Source organism: Plectropomus leopardus, chromosome 21 (genome assembly GCF_026936395.1).
Source record: "Plectropomus leopardus strain MGB_pleo_1.0 chromosome 21, ASM2693639v1, whole genome shotgun sequence".
NCBI classification, from domain to species: domain Eukaryota; kingdom Metazoa; phylum Chordata; class Actinopteri; order Perciformes; family Serranidae; genus Plectropomus; species Plectropomus leopardus.
In genome coordinates, this window is record NC_142196.1 from 23,082,252 (window position 1) to 23,104,892 (window position 22,641).

At 36.9% G+C, this 22,641-nt stretch overlaps 1 protein-coding gene across 2 annotated transcripts in view; it reads left to right on the plus strand.

Annotated features, from left to right (window-relative positions):
• Nucleotides 1–22,641, plus strand: part of cnksr2a (connector enhancer of kinase suppressor of Ras 2a) — a 102,995-nt gene that overhangs the window by 52,523 nt on the left and 27,831 nt on the right. For both annotated transcript variants that reach the window (XM_088072061.1, XM_042510815.2), the window contains 9 exons: nt 1,479–1,566; nt 1,987–2,028; nt 3,875–3,994; nt 17,183–17,242; nt 17,582–17,650; nt 19,415–19,561; nt 21,414–21,526; nt 21,659–21,813; nt 22,059–22,148. In XM_088072061.1, coding sequence (XP_087928187.1) covers nt 1,479–1,566; nt 1,987–2,028; nt 3,875–3,994; nt 17,183–17,242; nt 17,582–17,650; nt 19,415–19,561; nt 21,414–21,526; nt 21,659–21,813; nt 22,059–22,148 — 884 coding nt within the window. The remainder of the gene's footprint in view (nt 1–1,478; nt 1,567–1,986; nt 2,029–3,874; nt 3,995–17,182; nt 17,243–17,581; nt 17,651–19,414; nt 19,562–21,413; nt 21,527–21,658; nt 21,814–22,058; nt 22,149–22,641) is intronic.

A 22,641-nucleotide genomic window follows, 5' to 3' on the forward strand; every position in this document is an offset into this window, starting at 1 on the left:
TATGAGGTGTGTAAATTGGTGCTCTCTGAACAGAGTGGCCTATTTACCTGTTTCTCTCTGGCAGCTTAATTTATCCAACTACTGGAGCAGTGTCCCCTTTTTCTCTGTGGAAGAACATTACATGAGTTGAATCTCCACTTTAAAGGAATTCTTCACTCCCCAAATGACCATTTGAACATCAGTTACTCACCCTGTGTTATGCTGAATTCAGGAAGAAAACTTTGAGAGAATTGTCATTGAATTGAAGTAATTGGGGTCCATGTTTATCAACAGAAAAAGTATAAAAATATCTGTTCAAAAACTCTCACACAACTCTTGCAGAAGAATCCAAGTCTCATTTATTCAGTCATGTGCTCAGTACTTTCCAAAGAGACAGCTGGTTCCCATGGGGAACTGATGTAAAAGTTAAACTTATCTAAATCATTTTACCTTGCTGAACACAGGAGCTGCTGGTATACTGCCTTGGTTGTTAGTTAGTTTGTTTCATTGTGTGACTTGGTAGTCAGAGTTAACCCTTTAAAACACCAAAGTCACACAAAAACCAAAACAAATAAACTGATGGAGGCAGCAGTACACCAGCATCTTGTGTGTTTAGTGGCATAAAATTGCTTTAATTTTTTTTTTTTTGTCAGTGGAGCCTGGTTTTGAAGAGAGAAAGGATAAGATTCACTTCAATTCATTCATAACTATTATATGAGGATGGAAACAAAACCAAAACACTTTCGGAAAGAGCGCTATCTTCCATTTGATAAGACCCTGACAAATGATTTTTGTAACCATGAAAATGAGCGTTTTCATTATCTTTATTAACATATACATTTAGATCGAAAAAAGTTGTTTGTACAAGCAGCAGTCACAGCCAGCAATTGCTTTTTTGTTGGGTGGCGGCCTCTGGTGGCCGTAGTAAATATGACGGACAAAAGGGGCTAGTGAGTGTAGGACTGGAAGGGGAGTTGGATGGGTCAAACAAACGCAGAACTGTCATCCAGAGAGCAGTGTTTGTGTCCCATATAAGACCTCAAAAAAATGATAGATTATTTTAACAATGTAACGTAGTGTGTCATATGATTTATGTCACCTGAGATACATCTCATTAACTTAAGTTGGTAACAAACACACAACACACAATTTAGTTTATTATAACTTGTCATAACAAAAAACAAAGAAAATAAAGTCTAATGACATTAACATAATTTTGCTTTCTTTCACTTTACTTAATGTTGTAGTTAAATTAAAAACGCAACTTACCTGATTTAGAAAGCACGTGTCACAGTTTCGCCCATGAATGAGTTGTAAAACTCCTTCCTATAAATGTGTATGCCTGTGTGTGTGTGTGTGTGTGCGTGCGTGTGTGTTCGTGCGCGTATGTGCGCACACTATCTGTCTCTGTAACAATGCTCCTGTCCGTCTCCTCTGTACATTATCTAATGCAGCAGAAACATTATAAGACATACTGCTGTGTTATCTGTTCCTCCCAGGTCTCCCTTTGCTGCAGTGGCAGACTACTCAGTAACCCGAAATAATGTCATTCAGCTCTGCCTGGAGCTCACCACCATTGTACAGCAGGTGTGTGTAATTGTTTGTGTGTGTGTGTGTGCATGTGTGTTTTTTGAAGGCTGATAGCTCTTATTCTGCCATGGTTGTCATATCCCCCTAAGAACGGTGTGTGTGTGTGTGTGTGGGTGTGATGCAGCAGTCTCAGACTCGCTGCATCCTTAAGCAAGACTCGATTCCTTGCTATTTACGTCCTTACAGCAGTCTGTCTTTTGTTTGAGTGATATGTGTGTAAATAAAAGATAAATGTGTCTGTTTGCGTGGGCATGTGTTTTTTTTGTTTTTTTTTTTCTGTGAGGGTATGGAGTGTGCAGGTGTAGGGTTCAGGAATATGAGGCCCAGTCAGAGCAGTTAGAGGGTGTGTGTTTTTTTTGAGTATTTGCAAGACAGGATGTTCTGCTCGCGCTACATTAAATTCTGCTTTTCCCCCAGGACTGTACGGTGTTTGAGACGGAGAACAAAATCCTTCATGTGGTGAGTCCTTCTTCCTCAGCCAGCTGTCACTTACTTGCTCCGTGTTGATGCAAAGTGTCCTGTTCTTTTTTTTAAAATCATATTCCCTCACTCACATAGTACTCCACAAACACAGAAACCCAGGCTCCAGCTGGAGGTAGTATTTGAGTAAATCTCAGAGATACATCTTGTAGTATTCTGAAAGAATAGTTTGACATTTTGGGGAAATATGTGGTGTCGCTTTCTTGCAGAGTTAGATGAAAACATTGATGTCATTCTGTCAAATATGAAGTAACAGCTAAGATGTTGAGTTAGCATGAAGACAGCAGGCAGGACAAAAACAACTGTCTGGCTTTGTCCAATTTTTAAAAACACACCAATAATAACCAGACACAATAACTTTCTGGAGTCTCATTGCCAACTTCAGCTGGTAAGGTGATCTGCAAGGATGGTGCACAAAAGAATTAACTGTTATTTATCAAGAAAGTTGACAAAAATGTATTCATTTTTCATTAGTGTGCTGTGTAACGTTGGTTGCATTCATGTTTTGTAGAAAACATTATAATCTCATGTGCGTTTTAAGGATGTTTATCATTTCAAATAATGTTCCTGTTAGGTTAAATGCTGAGTAAGACATAACATTATAACTGCAACATTTTGAAGACATTGATGTTGGTGAAGTTGAGAGGTTAAATAATGTTCTTTCATGAAGCGTTCCTACAATGTTACATGAGAACAAAGGGAAAATATTTTCAAAGCAATATTTACAACATGTTAGTGAGGACTGAGATTACAGACGATTTTTTAAAAAAATTAAATTTAATATAATGAGATATGCTATTAATAAAAAAAAAAAGAAAACATTTTAAACATTTTTTTTATGTTTATAGAGAATGTTACCCTAATTTTTAGAACATTCTTGGAACATAAAGAAAACTTGCCACTGAAAATGTTACTAAAACATTGCATTGGTTGCATTGTACCATTCTCAGAACGTTACTGTGGATCAATGATTTCTGAACTGGGGGCAGCTAAAGTTTAATCGACCATTTTCACAGTAGTCATTTTGACTTGTCAAACACTGGTGTTACTAATACAATCACTAATGGCTGCATTGAATTGCAGTAATTGCTGGAACGGCGCCATCGTTAATGTTATTAGTTCCACCTGTTCTGTTTCTGCTACGACAAGTCGAAATGTCTGCTGTGAAACGTCTGCTGCCTCTGACTGAGATTCCTCCGGGAACGACAAGAGAGCTCTGATGCTGTCCAGATTCATGCTAGGTAAAAAATAATCAGCAAAATGTCACGTTAAAGTGTTGAGTTCACTGCTGTTTGAAAATGCTTCTTGAAAAAGTTTGGGAGCAGTTGCTGTGGATTATCCAGAAATACGCTGTCAGCTGTTTTTATCCTAACTGCTCTCTAGTGGGGAAATGGTCCCTAAAACTGTCGGCACCATGTTGTGTGAAGTCCTCTTTCTGTTTGTCTGATCTTTTGATGCTGTGGGCACCAACAATTTAACTTCACCTCAATATAGAAAACCTAAACAAACTGCACAGCTAAACACTACTCAAGGAAAGTGAGAAAAATTGTTCTTTGTTTGTAATTTAGGTGAACTGACCCTTTAAGAGGCACCGGTAATAAAACCGTAGCAGTGTTAATAATGGCAGCCTCTAATTCTGAGCTATTGTATTTAGATTAGGAGGGAGAGTGTGTTTATATTCTCAGTAAATCCAAAGAAGAAAACCTCTAATAAAGAAACAAAAGCTGCAGGTTTATGTGGCTACACGTTATGTTTTTCTTTTGTTTTCATCTCAGTTTTCTTAATAAAGCACCACTGCTGAACCTTCTTTCTTCTTCTCTGTTAGTGCAAGACGCTGTCGGAGGTGTGTGAGCACATTGTGTGTGTGTCATCGGATCCACTGGTCTCTCAGTCAGCCCACCTCGAGCTGGTTCACCTCACCAACATTAAACCCTCTGAAGGCCTGGTAATGACTCTGTGTGTGTGTGTGTGTGTGTGTGTGTGTGTGTGTGTGTGTGTGTGTGTGTGTGTGTGTGCACTCGCGCATATATATAACAGGGAACATACTCATCGTTACACAGTCACCAACAGGCAACGCAAAACAACAGGGACATTTTTAAGTCCCCACTTGGACATGCTCTAAATCATCATAAAATCATGTATTATGGCCTCTGGTGAAATTTCAGATTTTTGCCAAGAGGGACCAAAGTGTGTGTGAGTGTTTATATCCATATTCAGAGCTCTCCCTCCTGGTTGGAGCTGGTATTTGAACGACCCATTCACACACGTCGCTTTTAACACTCCTCTCCCCAGCAGCCTTTCAGACTGCAGATGGGCCGTTAAACAGGCTTTAGTAATGTTAATGTGGGTGACATGAAGGCCACAGAATGTAATGTATCAAATATGATACAAATAGCATGATAGGGTTAATAAAGACACCAGTCTCCTGAAACGTGATTTGTTATTAGTCTTTGCATTAAAATTCAAGGCTTGGCTTTAGGTGATTTCATAAGTTTTAAGCTCTATACTGTATTAAAATAAAGGGCTCCCCAGAAGGCAGGAGAGAAATCAGTATTTTAGAGCCTTAAAAAAAGCAAGAAAACTATAATCCAAGCAGAATAAACCTTTACATAAAATGATCAGCAGTAAGATTTTTTCTTTTTAGGTTTAATTATGTAAAATGATGTAACATCAGACCTTGACTAGACCTTTAAAAGTTGTTCAGTCCTAGCGATACTGAACTGACCAGTTTTCTGAGCACTGAATGTCAATCAGTTTTTCAATATACTTCAATATACACTCTCAGTCTGTACTCCTTAGAAATGTAATTTGTTTGTGGGTGCACATTATAGAAAACATGTCCAAACATAGGATAATGCAACATGAGTCCACTGTTGGCTGGTACATAATGACAATTAGTTCCCTCTTGGATAGCATGGAGTGACGTTCACACTCCACCATGTAAAGAATAAATAAAATGAGATAGATAAGACTTACACAAAAAGAATCTCACCTAAATAATTCAAAAATTATTCCTCAACTATGATTACAATGACTGTGATTATTATAATTATAACTAATATTTTATAACAAACTATAAAGGCTCAGTTTTAGTGGATGGCTTAACCATCTAGCTTGACACTGTTTTACAATCTGGCTTCCCCAGAGGGCAAGGAAATATTTTAAAATCTAAAGAAAGGAGAAATAACAATAACAACAACAATAATAATAATAATAATAATAATAATAATAATAATAATGGTAGGAAGAAAATGTGGAGAGAAAATACCAGCAAGATCTTTACTAATTTTAATGAATTGCTTAAATTAGTTTATTATCAGAATTTAACTTAACCTTGAGATTAGCTCAGTCCTCCAAAACTCCCTTTGAGTTTTTAGATGCACTAGAAGCACTAGATTTCCTCAATCTTACAATGTACATATGTTTTGTTTCTCTATAATCACAGGAATGCATTTTATTTGCTGATCTACTCTACAGGCGAAAGAGGTCCACACTTGTGTAGTATAAAGCAACAGGGGTCCACAGTTGGCTGGTACATAATGAGACAAGTTACTTGTAAATATATCTAAACTAAATCATGTAATTTTGTTTTGCTTCTAAAAGGATCTGTAAGTATGTATTTTTGTAACTGAATATAAAGGCTCAGCCGTTGTGGATGTCTTTACCATTTTATAGCTTGACACTGTGTTTAAAAAGGGGGCTACCCCAGTCCATTCTCATTGTTAACTTTTCAAATACATTCCCTCTGTCAGTGCTTTTGGCATACCTGCATCAATCTGGATCATGGCAGGATGATGTGAGATGAGAACATAGCAGGACAGAGCCAGTGACATTGTTATTATCGATCAGTAGACAGCCAGATGCAACACAGGCACATCTGCATACATCTTGCGTGGCTAGCATCACTTGAGAATATGGATGGACTCAAAACTTCCATTTAACAGTTTTACAAGCAAAAAAATGCCATGCAAGTTTTAGGTTTATTTTTGAGGATTTAAAGTTTTTTTTCTATTGGGAAAAGAATATTAAAACAAAAATGTTATTTTTTTTTAAAAAGGAATAAAGTTTCATCATCATTGAATGATGCTTTTCAGAGCCAATATTTTGCATAAAATGAAGCAAATAATTTAAAAATAGCTTTGCTGGTCCAAAGTCTTCTTTGTAAACATCAGAGCCACTCAGAAATACTTAGAGGGCAACTGAGGAACTGAGTGGATTAGTTGGGGCTTGAGACAGTGAAAATCAGATTTTAACCGGTTTAAATAGTTAAGAATTCTGTATAGTTGCAGTGATTTGACAAAATTGCAGGGTCTCCCAGAATTCACAGGAATCAGCTAATTTGGCATTTATTGTTATGGTTGAAATCCAAATGTATGTGTGCCCATCTATAGGAATCAATTTGTTGTCGCTCCACATTACAGAAAAGAGGTCCACACTTGAGTTGTATAAAGTGACATGAGTCCACTGTTGGCTGGTATATAATGACACAAGTTCCATCTTAGATATATAGTATAGAGTGACATTCCCATTTCAACATGGATAAATGACAAAGAATAGGAAAAAGAAGTTAGATGCATTATTGTTCAAAGAAAATAATCTTACAAAATGTAATAATAAAATTATTTATTTTTTAGGGAATTGGAGATAGAAATATCATTTTAGTTTTTTGTACATTTGCTTTTGAATTGTGCACCTGAATAAGTTTTTGAGTTGCTGTTTAAGAGTGTGCTCCTTTTACCTTGTGTTGAAAACACATTGACAACCCATCATGATATAAATGACTAGAGCAATCTTTAATGGTATTTATAATATGGGAGGTTTTGTAGAGCAATCAGTTTGTCTCAGTTACAGGATAAGTCAGTTAGAGGAATGATTAACCTCTGAAAACCCTCTGTTCAACTGCTGAGATGAACTATTTCAAATTCTATAGGTTTTGGCTGTACTTTTGGCTGTACTTTAACTTTAAATTCTAAAAAGGAAAGTCAGTCCACACTTTGTCCCTTCTTGGCCTGTACAAAATGACACTTCTTGTTTTGTTTTGTTTTTGTTTTGTTTTGTTTTATGTTTTCTCCAATGTTTTAAATTAATATTATATCTGCATTAGACAGACAAAATTGTATATACATTACTAGATCTCAAGAAAACAAAACAACTACAACTACTAAAACAACTAAAGAAATAAAAACAGCCAACAATACAAAACTGCAGAATTAGGATCAAAATAGGATTCACTTTCAAGTAAAATAAAAAAATAACGCTGAGAGATTTGGATTGGATTGTCTGCTGTGTACGACCTTTAAAGTCTTCTGTTGTAGGAGAGGAACTGAGGGAGTTTTTAAATGGGTGTACTGGCATGCAAAATTACCAGCACATTTATGGATTGTGTGTCTTTACAACAGAGGCTGACTACTCATTTTGTATTGGATTAAATGATTTGCCATCTCTGTGTGTGCATGCTGCAGTGACCAGAGGACTTATTATTATTCAACACAGTTTTGGTTATATGAAGAATTTCAAATTCCTTAAAAGGGTTTTTAGTTTATGATGTAAGCATTAAACAATCCTCCACATTGACTGAGTGGAGTGTCCAGCACCCATGTGCCTTTTAAGGTTGCCTCTGAGAAATGAGTGACTTGGAGAGGGTGAGGGGTCAGCGTGTGCAGCTCTGTGCCAGGCCTTGATTCTCTGCAGTGTGGGGTTGGTTTCTTTGTTGTTGACGATGGTCAATGGCCATTCCACATTAAGCTTCAGAGATGCTAATTTATATTAGCTAGAATGTTACATCCAACTCTGACTGCCTGAGACATGGGTCTGTCCCTGTCCTGGGTTAAGCAAGTGGCACACAGTGCTTATTTTAGCTGGTACAACATCTCTGGATTATTGGGAAGAACATCCTAAAAGTTTACAGATTGGGCATATAATTCTCCACTCAAATTCCCACTAGCTTGAATACTGATACAAAAGTTGTACTTTTTTTACTGGATAGTTAAATATTTGAACATATTTAATCACCTAATAATTACATAATTTCATGGCAAACCATTGTGATGTTACATAGTTTATTGTGCCAAGTTAACATTTAATTGTTCTAATCATAATAAAAGGTTTGGTTTCAAATTATAGGAGTAAAACAAAACTAAAGAGTAAGAGTGAATTAACGTCTGATCATCATGTTAAACATATTCAGGAAACAGAAATAAAATGTCAGAATGCAACATTGAGCCAAAGAAAAACATGGTGGATTATTGTAGTGTTGTAACATAGGTTTTGTTATTGATCTGTAATGTTGAATTTATGTAGTCCATTTTTCACCTCCTGAACCCTTTTCATTTGAGCTGCAGTGATATAAATTTAAAAGGTTTGGTCATAAATCAGTTTGAACTTATATATGAAAATAAATAGTTTTCTAACCTATAAAACATATAATGGGAACAGCGTGTATGCATGCTTAACAGCGCTGAGAAACAAAGCATTTTTTAAGTGACTGTAAGATTTAAAACAGCAAATGCAACTTTAAAATGGCCTCCCAAATAATATGTCAAGATCCACTACATGGTATTTTTTAACAGTTTAACAATATACCATCAGTAGTGTATCAGTGTATCAGCGTACCATCAGTAGTTGCAATTTATTTATTAGTTATCAAGTAGTATTGACAAAAGTAAAATTAACAGTCTATTAACAGCCAGCTTAGGAAAGATGACACTGACATGTAAAATTACCAGCACATTTATGGAGCGAAATGCATCCCTAAAGGAGGTTAAATATTCATTTGTTTGTGAAAAAATTGTTGTTCATCTCTCTAAGATGTTAAACATTTGATTCAGTGGTGCTCTGCATTATTAAGTAAGCAATCACATGGTGTTATAGATATATTGTTAGATTTATGAGCCTTCAGTTGATGAAGCTGACAAAATATATATTTCCTCTACACTGAAGAGGTGGAGTGACCAGCACCCATATGATTCTCAGATCCTAACTTTGAATGTTGAACAGTGGAGACTGCTGCCACTGAGAAGTGAGTGACCTGCAGTGAGTGAGGGGTTTGACTCTATGCAAGTGAGTCTGTGAAAATCTGTCAGGCCTTGATTTCCTGCAGTCGGGGATGGTTTCTTCTAGCTGATGATGGTCGTTAGCACATGACACGATTGAGCTAAGGGGTTGCTAACTTCTCATCAAGATGCTGTATCTGATTTAGACTGACTGAAACGTGGCTTATTCCCCATCCTGGGTTTAACAAGTAGCACACACTGCTTATCTTGGTTAGTACAACATCCCTGGATTATTGGGAAGAACACCCTGAAATTGTATGGAGTGAGCATACAATTCTCCACTTTAATTCCCATTTTAAATACTGGTTTTTTTTTTCAAAACTTGTACTATTATGGATATTTATGTAGTTGAACATATTCAGTTACCTAATGATTACATCTGTTATTTCATGACATACCATTTTGATGTTGCACAGGTTATTGCCTCAAGTTTACATTTCATTATTCTAATTATAATAAAAGGTTCTGTTTTAACTAAAGAGGTAAAACAATACTACAGAATTAGATACTCTGTAACATCTACAAACATTATTTAGATAGTTAAAATGTTGTCAATGGTTATTGATTGTATGGAGTAAAACTAATTTGGCCCTTTTAAATGTTTTATATTTTATTACATTCACACACAGTTTTATAGATATATTTTTATATTTACTTGGCCTTCAGTTGATGAAGTGGACAAAAATATGTAATTTCTTCTACACTGAAGAGGTGGAGTGACCAGCACCCATATGATTCTCAGATCCTAACTTTGAGTGTTGAACAGTGGAGACTGCTGCACTGAGAAGTGAGTGACCTGCAGTGGGTGAGGGTTTGATTCTCTGCAAGTCAGCCTGTGAAAATCTGTCAGGCCTTGATTCCCTGCAAAGGGGGATGGTTTCTTCTAGCTGATGATGGTGATTGTATGGTCGTGAGGACATTACACATTGGGCTTCAGGGTTGCTTACTTCTCATATCCTAGATGTTGTATCTGACTGAAACATGGCTTTTTCCTCTTTCCTGTGTTAAACAAGTGGATGTTGGGTAAGATAATGTTAAACTGTAAAGAGTAGAAATACAAGCAGAATTCCACATTTGTCGTCAATTGCACAATTGACTACAAGCTATTCAAAAAAAGGAGTTAAACATGTTTTCACATGAAGAAACATCTGCTGGGAAGTGACATAATAACCACATGTATGTAATATCACTGAAATAATTGAAAGGTAATTATTTATTAAAGTGGCCCCTCTAAAGCAGTAGGGCATCTTGGCTCTCAGTGGCCTCTGTTTGTCTGAATTTTTTAACACAATGGCCATCAGAAACACATTAACATTAGTTAAACTTTAAGTGCTAAAGAGTTGTTTCAGTTGACAACACTGGAAATGTAAAGACCTGTAAAGCTGAGTGTCAATGTAAACTTATTTTAGCAATCTCACATGCCTTCATGCACACTCTCTGTGCAGTGACAATGCTGTATACCAGCCCTGTATTTGCCAACTAATTTACAACTCTATGTGTTACCAGCTATAGTTATCAAAAACAACCAAAAATAGATATAACAATAATAAAAACTTAGTTCTGGGTTGCACAAACCTCTTTGAATGGGGTCAACAGAAGATAACTAGTGAAGGCCCATTCAGATGTGTATCCTGCTGTGATGGTTTTGAGATGAGGTGTTGGTGGCTCATCACCATTCAATGCCCATCAAAAACACTAACATACCAGTTAAACTTTAAGTGCTAAAGAAAGGTTTTAGTTCACAATACTGGAATTTAAAGTCCTGTAAAGCTGGTGACATTGTGAACTTATGACATTATTATATTATTTATTATGTGCCTTTCACTTCATGCACACCTCTTTGTGCACTGTGACAATGCTGCATGCCAGTGTGTGTAGTATATGTTATAGACTGTAGTCATTAAAAACAAACATCTTTGAATGGGGTCTAGATTAGATAATGCTAAAATACACTTACAAACACAGGTGTTTCATCCATCACTAAAAAACTATTCATTTTTGAACACAATGGAACACATTACAAAACAAGATATTTGGTGTTCAAATCCATTACCTATCATAATAGTATGAAAATATTCAGAACCTGAGAAATACATAAAAGAGACAAGGCTAAAAACCAAAATGAATGGCCATGACCTTTGACCCATAAAGCTGCACTGCATTAAATACCAACATGACTGAAGGATATCTAAAATGAGCTCGGGGACACTAAAACCACTGACAGTGGACACAGTTTATCACTGTATCTATAAATGCAAATTAAGACTTAACTATGCAAAGTGAAAGCCAGATATCAACAAAATCCAGAAACACTGCCAACTTCCCCGGACCTGAGCTCATCTGTCACGTCACAGTGAATACTAAGACAAGTTATAATTGTGTTCACATTATAGCCTTTATTTTAAATAGCTACAATGGCAACATTTCTGGTGCCAATTTACTAAACAATGAGAAGCTTTACTGAATAGATACATTTTTGTATTAGATATTTTCTCTTTACAAAATGCACCTTTCTATTTCTTTTCATTAATCTATGGTGGAGTGTGAATATCACTCTGTCTCTATCCAAAGGGAACTTGTGTCATTATGTACCAGCCAACTTGGGACCACCGTCGCTTTATTCTATATGTGGCCCTTTTTCTGTAATGTTGATCAACAAAGAAAATGCATTCTTATGCATATACATTGAAAACACGCACATACATTGTAAAGAGATCCTGTGCTTGTAATAACTCTTAATGGGAATTTCAGTAAAAGTCTGATAATAAATCTATTTTATGATTAATCAGCAAATACTGTTGCTGACCTTTATATCGTTTTTTGGTCCTTTCTGGGAAACCCTTCATTGTAAAGGTGAACATCTAAAGTAGGAATTCAGTATGTTTTTCCATGGCCAAGGGATCAGCCAGTATGTGTGATATCTCTGATCTAGACACTAGAGAAAGAAGTCTCAGACTTGTAATGTCATGAAGTATAAAGTCTGGAGCTGCCCTTCTGCTCATCGAGAGAGCCTAATTTTGGGGACCAACAGAATGTTTGTTATCCCTTAAACCCAAATGAACTTTATTATATTGGTGTTGTCAGTTCTGTAACAGAAAATGTTCCCATATATTTATAACATTGTTCTTGGCTGTTCTCAGTGTCATCTAGAAAATCTTTCACAATTTCATATCAATGGAGCAACTCTACACTTTATATCACATGACATCACAAGCACTCCAGTTTTTGGATATGGGCAGAGTTGCCCATGTTTACTAATGTTTTAGACTGCCTTAGATCATAGAAATAATATGTATGTATTTTAGAAATGGGCATAATTTCCCATTAATACAGTATCAAGCCATAAAAAGGTTAAGCCAGCCACTAAAGTTGAGTTTTATATTCTGTTACACAAACATACTAACAAATCATATTTGAAGAAGAAATGTAACATTATTCAGATGAGATTTTTTTTCTAAGTATTATTAAATATGTTTGTATGTGCTTTTACATGGTTGAGTGTGAGCGATCCTCCGTGCTATCTAAGAAGGAACTTGTGACATTATGTACCAGCCAACAGTGGACTCATGTCATTATATCCTACTCAAGGGTGGACCTTCTTCTGTAATGTGCACCAACAAACAAAGTTGCATTTCTTTAAGTACAGACTGAGAACACAAGTATATTGAAAACTTGATTGACATTCACTACTTGTGAAAACTGGCCAGAGTAAGTATTTTGGAAATTGAACAATTTTAAAGGTCAAGTCAAAGTTTGATGTTACATAATTTTAATTTAAAACTCCTTTTTTAGTTTTCTTACAAAAGGAAATGGGTGTGGACTTTTTTTTCTTTTTTTAGAGTGCAAAGTTCAAAGAGTACAAACAGAAGTCGACTTATGAAGGCCCATTCATAAATGTGTATCCTGTTGTGATGGTTTTGAGATGAGTTGTTGGTGGCTCATCACCATTTCAATGCCATCAAAAACACTAACATACCAGTTAAACTTTAAGTGCTAAAGAAAAGTTTCAGTTTACAATACTGGAATGTAAAGTCCTGTAAAGCTGAGTGTCATTGTGAACTTATCAACATTTATTATGTGCCTTTCACTTCACGCACACTCTCTGTGCACTGTGACAATGCTGCATGCCAGTGTGTGTAGTATGTTACAGACTGTAGTCATTAAAAAAACAAACATCTTTGAATGGGGGTCTAGATTAGATAATGCTAAAATACACTAACAAACACAGGTGTTTCATCCATCACTGAAAACTATTGTGAACACAAAGGAATACATTACAAAACAAGATATTTGCTGTTCAAATCCATTAACTATCTGCCATAATAACATGAAAAAGATTTAGAGAACCTTGAGAAATCTCTGCATAAAGGGACAAGGCTAAAAACCAAAAATGAATGGCCATGACCTTTGACCCATAAAGCTGCACTGCATTAAATACCAACATGATATCACAAAATGAGCCTGGGACACTGAAAACCACTGACAGTGAACACAGTTCATCACTGCATCTATAAATGCAATTTAAAGACTCTACTATGCTAAGTGAAAGCCAGATTCAACAAAATCCAGAAACGCCATACTGACTTCTCTGGACCTGAGCTCAACTGTCATGTCACAGTTTGATTTCTTTTCTTTTTGGAAGCAAACAGCTTTTTAAGGTCTAGTCACAGACTTGTGTTAAATCATTTTATAGTGATTAATTAATTAAAATAAATATATTATTTATTAAAATAAGTAATTATATTGCTGATCATTTTATGTATAATGTTACTCGTTTATAGATTTATTTTTCTGAATTTTTGGTGATACATTGGTAGTTACAATTGTCTGGTCTAAATAGACATATATATATATATATATATATATATATATATATATACATATATAAAACAAAGACAACAATAAAGTTATTAACAGTAAATAGTAAGATAAAACTGAATTCACAGGATTATGAGCCTTCTTTAAAAGATATACTTTGCTTTGGCAAGTATTATTATTTCTGTAATATTTATTATCACAAAAATGTTGATATATTGCAAGCAATAAAGTTTACATACCCATTTTTAAAGATACAAATGAAGCTTTAGTGAAAAAGAAGCACTCTATAGGTGAGAGAACCAGGATACACCAGTTTGACTGCAGTATATGGATGTCCCCCCTTTGATAGGCAGGCGCTGCTCAAGCTGGTCCCCTCTTGGCAATTTCTTTAAAAATTGTAAAAATCACATTTGCAGTAATATTGTGAAAGAAGACCTCAAAAGTAAATTTTCAATTCTAGTTTTGTATTTTTAAAATGACTGCTAATAAAGGTTCCCTCTTGGATAGTACACTTAGATAGTCCCCTATTATTCATGTTCGCATGTATGTGTGTGTGTGTGTGTGTGTGTGTGTGTGTGTGTGTGTGTGTGTGTGTGTGTGTGTGTGTGTGTGTGTGTGTGTGTGTGTGTGTGTGTGTGTGTGTGTGTGTGATTTTTTGAGTTTAAAGTAGGGGTGTTATTCACCCCTACTATAATATAATATATATTTATCACAGAAGTCTGCCACAATACAATTTCGACCAGATTCTGTTTAGGGCCCTGTGATCAATATAAGACAATATCAATTAATATCCTGATGATTTTTCTCTTTGCTGCTTCCCATTGTCTGCCTGCTGCTGCCCATCTAGCACTGCTTGAATGTTTAAGATGCAGGTGTACTTAGACAGATACTAATTTTATTTTTTTAAATTTAATTTTAAATATAAGCTGTATCTTAAAGTCGGCAATATGTATCTATGTTTTTACTTTGCATTGGATTGTTAATTATTGAATCAATACATTGATCCAGATCGATGTATCATTACAACCCCAGCAGGGATCCTGCAAATCCCTAAAAAGTCATAAAAGGCATGAATTGATTCATATTAAAATAAGTCTTTTATTAGTGTTAAATGACTTAGATCAATCTTCCAAAAGTCTTTAAAATGCTAAGAGAGAGGATTTAAATAATTTTAAATTGTCTCACGTTCCATTATAAAATTCCAAGATAATTGTTAACATCTACATTTGAAAAAATGACAATTTACTGAACGCCTTTCCGATTAGTGTGATGCAGATCAGGATATTGGGTCCAACGTATGCAGAGTGAAAAACACAAACTGCCAAGAAAACTCACCAACAAACACCAATTCTGTTCTACCCTCATCTCCACTACAAGACAAAAAAGTCACTTTTATGTTACAATAAATATGTGGGCAAAATTGTTCCTAACCCCAAGTACCTAATTTCATCCCATGTTTTTTTTTGTCAGTTTTTTGTTATTATAAAATTGCTCCTGAATAATTTCGTTATGAGTGGCATTAAAAAAGTCTGAAATATAACTTATTTCAAGTTGAAGGATCCCTGCATAGTTTATTGTATGATAAGGAGCCTATAATTAAAGAGATTGTTTTTCTTAGAAATAATACAATACCAAAACCTTTGTATATGTACAATGTATATGTACTGCAATAGTCAGAATATAAGACTATCATGATTATAAGATTACTCTTCCATTTCCAACAGTAATATGGAGGTCAACCTGGTGTCCTTGGCTCTGCAGTACAACTAAAAATAAGTTTGATTCAACATCCAAATATAATGCAGTTGTGCAGAATTTAATATCTACCAGTGTTTAAATACTATACGAACAAAAGGTTTAGACAGCATTTCCTCTTATTAAAGTAAAACCAAAAAACCAAACAAAAAGAACCAGCAAAAGTTCTGGATTTGTAATGAATAGTTTTAAATAAAAACAAGAAACACATTTTATGTTTTTGGATGTAATTTAGTGTCTTTTAATGGTGTTATTGCATAACCTGCTTTTACAAGTTAAAATTTCCAACACATTGAGAGACTTATAACAGTGTCACATAGAGATTAGCTGATTCCAATTTGGATCCGGTTTCTGATTGGCAAAATAACTGGAAAAAAAGGATTTGTTAAGCTCTGCTGCTAAAAAATCTCATAACAAATCTTCTGTCTCACTTTTTTTTAATCAGCGAAGAGCAATAGAAAATATGTAGGTAGCAGCTTTTTTTGGCCAACTGTTGCTAATTAAAATGACATCAGCTGCAGCAAATTAATGCTTATTCAGAAAAGTTGGCTGTTCTCAATGTGCAGCTTCTGCATACATTTAGCCAAAGATTAGACGTGACCTCACCTTAATTTAAAGGAACAGTCCCCAGTTTTCCTCTTACCATCAATCTAGATTGTTTTGGTGTTAGTTGTTGAGTGTTGGAGACATTGAATGGAGAGATATCTGTCTTCTCTCCAATATGATGGGAGTAGACGGCACTGTGAGATGCACATCAACACTAAGAACAACCAAATATACTAAGAGAAAAATATGTAAAATTAAAAGAATATACCATTAATTTAAAATGAGTGGAAAAAAAGTATTTGAAAAAAGTATAAAAACTCATGCAGCAAAAACAGAGATGGTTTATTCTTTCTTCATTGTCTTGATGCCTACATTACCCATAATGCAACTCAAATACCATCAGTAGTGTCAGAGATCAGAATAATAATAATAATAATAATAATAATAATAATAACAACAATAATAATAATAACAATAATAATAATAATAATAATAATAATAAGGATAATATAAACTTTATTTACAAGACTCTTTTTAACACAGTTACAAAGTGCTTTACAAAAATGAAGTAGATGATTAAAAAAAATTTAAAAAGTTTAAAAGGTATATTATATGGCACAAATGAGCTACACATAAGGAAGAGTAAAACAAAATAAAAATAAATTAATAAAAACAATATAAAGCCTTTTGAAGCACATGTAAAAAAATATTTTTTCAAGGGATTTAAATGTGGCTGAAGTATTTCCAGGCACAGATGGCTGCAGCTGTTAAATTAATGTGTCAGATACATTTAATTCCCATGTCATTTCGCTTATCTCATTTTCAGGTTGTAGGTACATTAATCATGCTGCCACTAAAAACTATTTCTTGGCTTCTCAAAAAAGGTTACAAGAAATGTTTGAGTGAAGCTTGGTGAAGCTTATAATATTTGATAAAGCTTCATTCTTCCTTCTGTCTATCAGGGAATGTACATTAAGTCCACCTACGACGGCCTCCACGTGATCACAGGAACTACTGAAGGGGTGAGAGGCTTACAGTCCCATTTTCACACTTTCACATACTGAAACACATCCAAGCAGTTCGCTTCATCTGTGACATAAACAAATGAATTCCCAAAAACACCAATGAAGTGGATTTCCCTGCACACTCGGGGGGGTTGATGTGTATAGAAAAGCGATTCTTACTCTACATAACTGACAACATTTAGATCCATAACGGCATATCAGATTCTATAGGGATGACTCTGCTAAGCTTCCCTCGGTTACATTACAGCGTGTTGAAGTGCAGTCTGTCGGCCGGTATGCAGCGATCAATAAACACGGATCAATTCATAGTCGCCTGTTTCTGTTCTGTCTCTGTAGTCTCCAGCTGACCGCTGTAAGAAGATCCATGCGGGAGATGAAGTCATACAAGTTAATCACCAGACTGTGGTGGGTTTCTTATTGTGTATGTGTGTGTTCCCATATGTTCTAAATATACCTTTTTGTGTTTATTTATTGCTGTTATATAAGAATAGAAATTGAACTTAAAGAGTTAATCAAAATATCTTGACTGCATAGGGTTAAATGCATGTTTTATATATATATATATATATATATATATATATTTTATTTTTATTTATTTATTTTTTTAACCCTGTGTATATCAGGGGTACCCAACGTTGTGTCCACAAGCACATGGTTGCCTGCAGGGAGCCGATGAGTCGCCTGCAGGACATTTTCTAAGAATAACTGCGGTCAAGCCGGCACTCACTGGCAACTCGCGGTCGAATCAGCCGGACGCTACAACTCAAGTGCACCCAAACACTGAAACGCATTGTAAAAGCTTTCGAACGGCCCAGATAGAGCTGACAGGGAGAGCTAGTGACAGACTTGGCAAAGTTAGCAGAAGGATGTATTTATGATACATGTGGTTTTCAAAATAAGTGTAAACTAAGGGCAAAATACACTGAATAATTGGATAGTATTCACAAAAAGTTTAAAACATATTACTTGTGTCCCTTAATAACACTAAATTGTGAGGGAAATGTCTACGTTGTTTAATTTTTGGGCTTATGGAAATAAAATTCTGACTATAACTGATATATTTGAGTTGAAGACACTTTAGACCACATATAGACACAAAATGACACGCAAGTTCTGATCGTATTTGGAATATGGTGTTTACATGAGCACAGAGGAAGTGTGTTATTTATATTCCCTGTATACATCCTAGTTTCTTTTGGAGTAGTCCAGCTACCATATTTGGCTTTCTCATAAACAGAATTTTGTGTTTACATGCTCAAACACATACATGGGGATACTCCAAAAAAAACGGTTATTCATGATCCTTTAAACGCAGTCACAGACCGTGCAGTTCCCATCAGTTCCACTGGGTGTTTTAGCATCTTTCAGATCATTGTTTTTGTTACGCAATCATCAATCATCAATAATCAGAAAAGATTCATACGAAGATCAAATTTATACAATAGGATTTAGTTTTTTCGATCTTGTGTGCCTATGTATTACGCATCAGAGCCCTTGAAGTCTTGTTTTTACCAGGTGTTATCTGGCTGTTAACTATAAGACCTGTCAGTTAAATCAGGAAATTAAGCCGGTTGCAATTATGTGTCTCGAATTTTGTGGCCGGGCGACCCGTTTGTTTACATCTACACTGCAGATTGTGCCCTTACAGGATGCAGATGCACGCAGCATGCATCGCAATTAGTGTAATCAGATCCTCCAACCCTCTCTGCACCTCGTCTTGCATTATGATCAGATCTCAGGTTAATCCAGTAAACGCAGTTAAGATTTGCTTTAATTAGAGAGTATCTCTCTCCAAAAAGCACAAGTGACTAAAGGGAGGAAGAGCCATGAACGACAAGAAAAGATAAATTCTGGTGGCCTTTATGGTTTTTATTTTTGTGTACAGTTTTGGTCCTACAAACAAAGAGTGTTGGCTTGGTTTTGTGAGAAGATTTGCTAAAAAAGTAGATGTATGATAAGATGCATTTGTTTTCAAATTGAGGGCAGGTTACATCACATGAAAGCTCTATAGATAGACTTACCACCTCCACACCCACTTGCACAGAAGGCTCAACAAGCGAGGCCCAATCACGACGTGGACAGAATTCAAACGACAGGCAGAAGATAAATATGATTTTGTCGTTCATTAACCCGATGATGATGATCACTTCGACCCTCTCCCATCCACAGGTGGGCTGGCAGTTACGCAACCTGGTCGGCTCGCTGAGGGCCGATAAAGGCGTCGTGTCCCTGACCCTGAAGAAGCGTCCGCAGAGCACGCTCAGCTCCGCCCCTGCTCTGCTGAAGAACATGCGCTGGAAACCCCTCGCTCTGCAGGTGGGACCGGCTCTACCGTTTATAGACTTTATTAAGGCACCGCGCTGGCCCACATAACTCCCCACAGCATTCCCACTCCCTGTACGACTGCAGCCAAAGCGTGTAATTAGGTCACGATACTGTGGCTCAGCATGGTTTTGTTTGCCAGCCGAAACACACTGGGATGAATGGGAAGGGAAAATTGATGGCACCCTCCACCCACATTCCCAGTGCGCCCTCAATTATGAAATTTATCTCCCTAATTAACACTGATTATCCACACAATCATGAGGAGAACTGTTTTTCTCTGCCCTCCATCTGTTTTGTTTTGTGCAGCCACTTTAGTCATGCCTCTTTGTGGTTCTGCACATGACATACAGAACTTTAATATAGCAGAAACTTTTTACTAAGTATAGTAAAAAGTTACTTGGCGTCCTGAATAGAGAATAAAGTCACATTCGCTGTTTGTGTTTTGTAATACGAGCTTCTCTATTTGTTGTTGTTTGTAGACATTCGGCGTGCATGCATGGGAGAGCGTGTGTGTCTTGTATTTTTATCCCTCTGGTTAGCTAATTGGCGCCAGTTCACACTGCACACACACGGCAGTTACCACTTATAACGGTGATTTCGGCGTTCTGGAAGCCGAGTGCCCACCCTCAACACGTCTCCACTTCCTCCCACTGTACAAAAATAAAGCCCAAGAAACCCGGATATAGCCATCGCCGTCTAATGCTGGTGCTTTATTTTGGAGACAGAGTCTGCACAGTAGATTGCCACACAGTAGCAATCTTAAGAGCACACTGATTGGCACATACAGCTGTCAATCATAACGTTAAATTCACTTTTTACAGCATAGAATAACTAATTAAAAGCAATCTTATCAGAAAAAGGAGCACTTGAACAAACATCTAGGTAATTATAACTACCTTAAATGGCAGAAAACATCAGCATGTACTTTAAATTTTTAGTTTGGCCATCTATCTACATACATGGAGTGGGCGGGGTTTATGACCTATTCTGCAGCCAGCCAGCTAACAGTGCAATTGAGACATTTTGGCATCTCTTTGGGGAGCTGTCATGTTATCCATCTTTATTTACAGTCATCGTCCCGACACTTTAACCACGTAAGCTCTGTCAGCAACAAACCCTCCTCCCCTCCATCCGCTATCTCTGTTACTGGGGATAGAAACTGCTAAGAAACTACAGTTGCCCTTTTTACATAATGAAGTCTGTTCTTTATGTTTCATTTGCATTTTTAAACAGAACCAAACAACAGCAGATTTTAGACAACATGCTGTTTTGTGGAAGCAAAGGAGGCGGGACAGTTATGACTTTTAACACGACAGCATCTGCTTGTTGTGTGACAATTTACATACACACCAGCAGCCTTTTCCAAACAATAACAACTGCAGAACATAGCAAAAGCAATCATTCACCATCTCTGTTATGTAGCAGCTGATCTTGTCCTCTGCTCAGAGAGTTAGGAACTCCTGAAATCGAATTGTTTTCTCAATTCACAGACATTTTCAGCAGCTGTTATTCCTCTTTGAGTTAGCTGCTAACTGCTGCCAGCTGCTTTTTAAATATCCCACAGCGAGTCGTGCACACACACACACACCATCAAAAGTCCTGCTGGCTGTCCCTTTTTATACAGACGTTGCCACAGTCGTTACGATAATGTTGTTACCTCCCTTGTCGGCAAGACAACTGTTCCCCTCATTTCTGTAATTGTACCTTTTAACAGAACGGCAGCGTGGCACAATGTCGCCCTATAAGTTGCAGAAAAAAAGCTGCTTGATTTTCATTTTAAAGATGTCAGAAAAGGTGTAAAATAAAAGTTAAAGACAAAATTTGTCCGATTTTCTTTCTGCAGCCGACCAGAAGCCCAGGCAGTGGTTCGGGCACACCCTCAGGCACACCCACCAAGAGCTCCGCCCTGCAGGACCTTTACATCCCACCTCCACCTTCTGAGCCATACACACCCAGGTACTGTATCTTAGTTTGTCCGCTCTTAGAGAAAATAAAATGATAAGAAAGTAAATCTGTTGACAGAAAAGAGGAGCTTTGACTTTGATGTACAATTGTTTGCTGGTAAATCTGCCTCTGCTGTTGCCATAGAGATGAGACAGGAGCCTTGTCTGGGGATGAGGCATCGCGTAACCACGGTGGCGTCAGCGTTGCTAAGCGCTCTGAGTCACCAAACTCCTTCCTGGATCAAGAGTCTCACCGGCGAGAAGAGGAGGAGTCCGTGTACTGCACCACACCCACATATGGTACGAGATGAAAAAAAAAAGCGAGTTCAATCTCATTGTGCTGCAGCGAAACACTTCAAAAAACAATCATGAGGCTGAAAACCACCTGCCAGCCTGAGGCGGTAAATAAAAAGTTTTAGAAAGTGATGGAGCTCTCTACATCATGCATGAAATAATAGAGAAACTCTGCAAGAATCTAAAGTATCACATATCAGAATATAAAAACTCCAAAGAGAATATTAAGTTTTGTAATTGTGTACTTGTAGGCAGGCTGAGGCCCATCTCCATGCCTGTGGAGTGTAACTGGGTGGGCGACTATGAAGATCCAGCCAAGCTTAACAGAGAAAGCCGCCGAGGTGAGTGCCGGCGTGTGGAGCGCATATGTGTGTGTGCACCTCCTGAGGAGCCTGTTAGATTCAGTTAAATGTTCCCGTCTCTCTGTATTACGGAGAGATCAGCGCGTGTGTGTGCGGAGATCAATGCGCCTCCATCCCTTTCCTCTAATTCTCCCTGTGATTAGCATCACAGAGAAATAAGAGGGGATGAGAAGGGAAGGAGAGGAGGAAAAAAAAGAGAAAATGTAGACAGTTGGTACAAAGGCAGAGAAAATGAAAGGCAGCTGTGAGGGCAGAAGAATAAAAGAGAGAGACGGCAGCAGGAGGAGGGAGAGAAAGGAGGGATGAGAGGAGGCAGAAAAAGGAAAAAAAAAGACTATTCTCCCTGACCTCCACCTGAATCACTCACGCAGTTGCCATGGTGACGCTGACAGCAGCTCTTCTCGGTGTCTCACTTTCCTCCGGCCGCTGCCTAGCAACCAGGGTAGGACAGGGTGGAAACCGTGAGGACTGT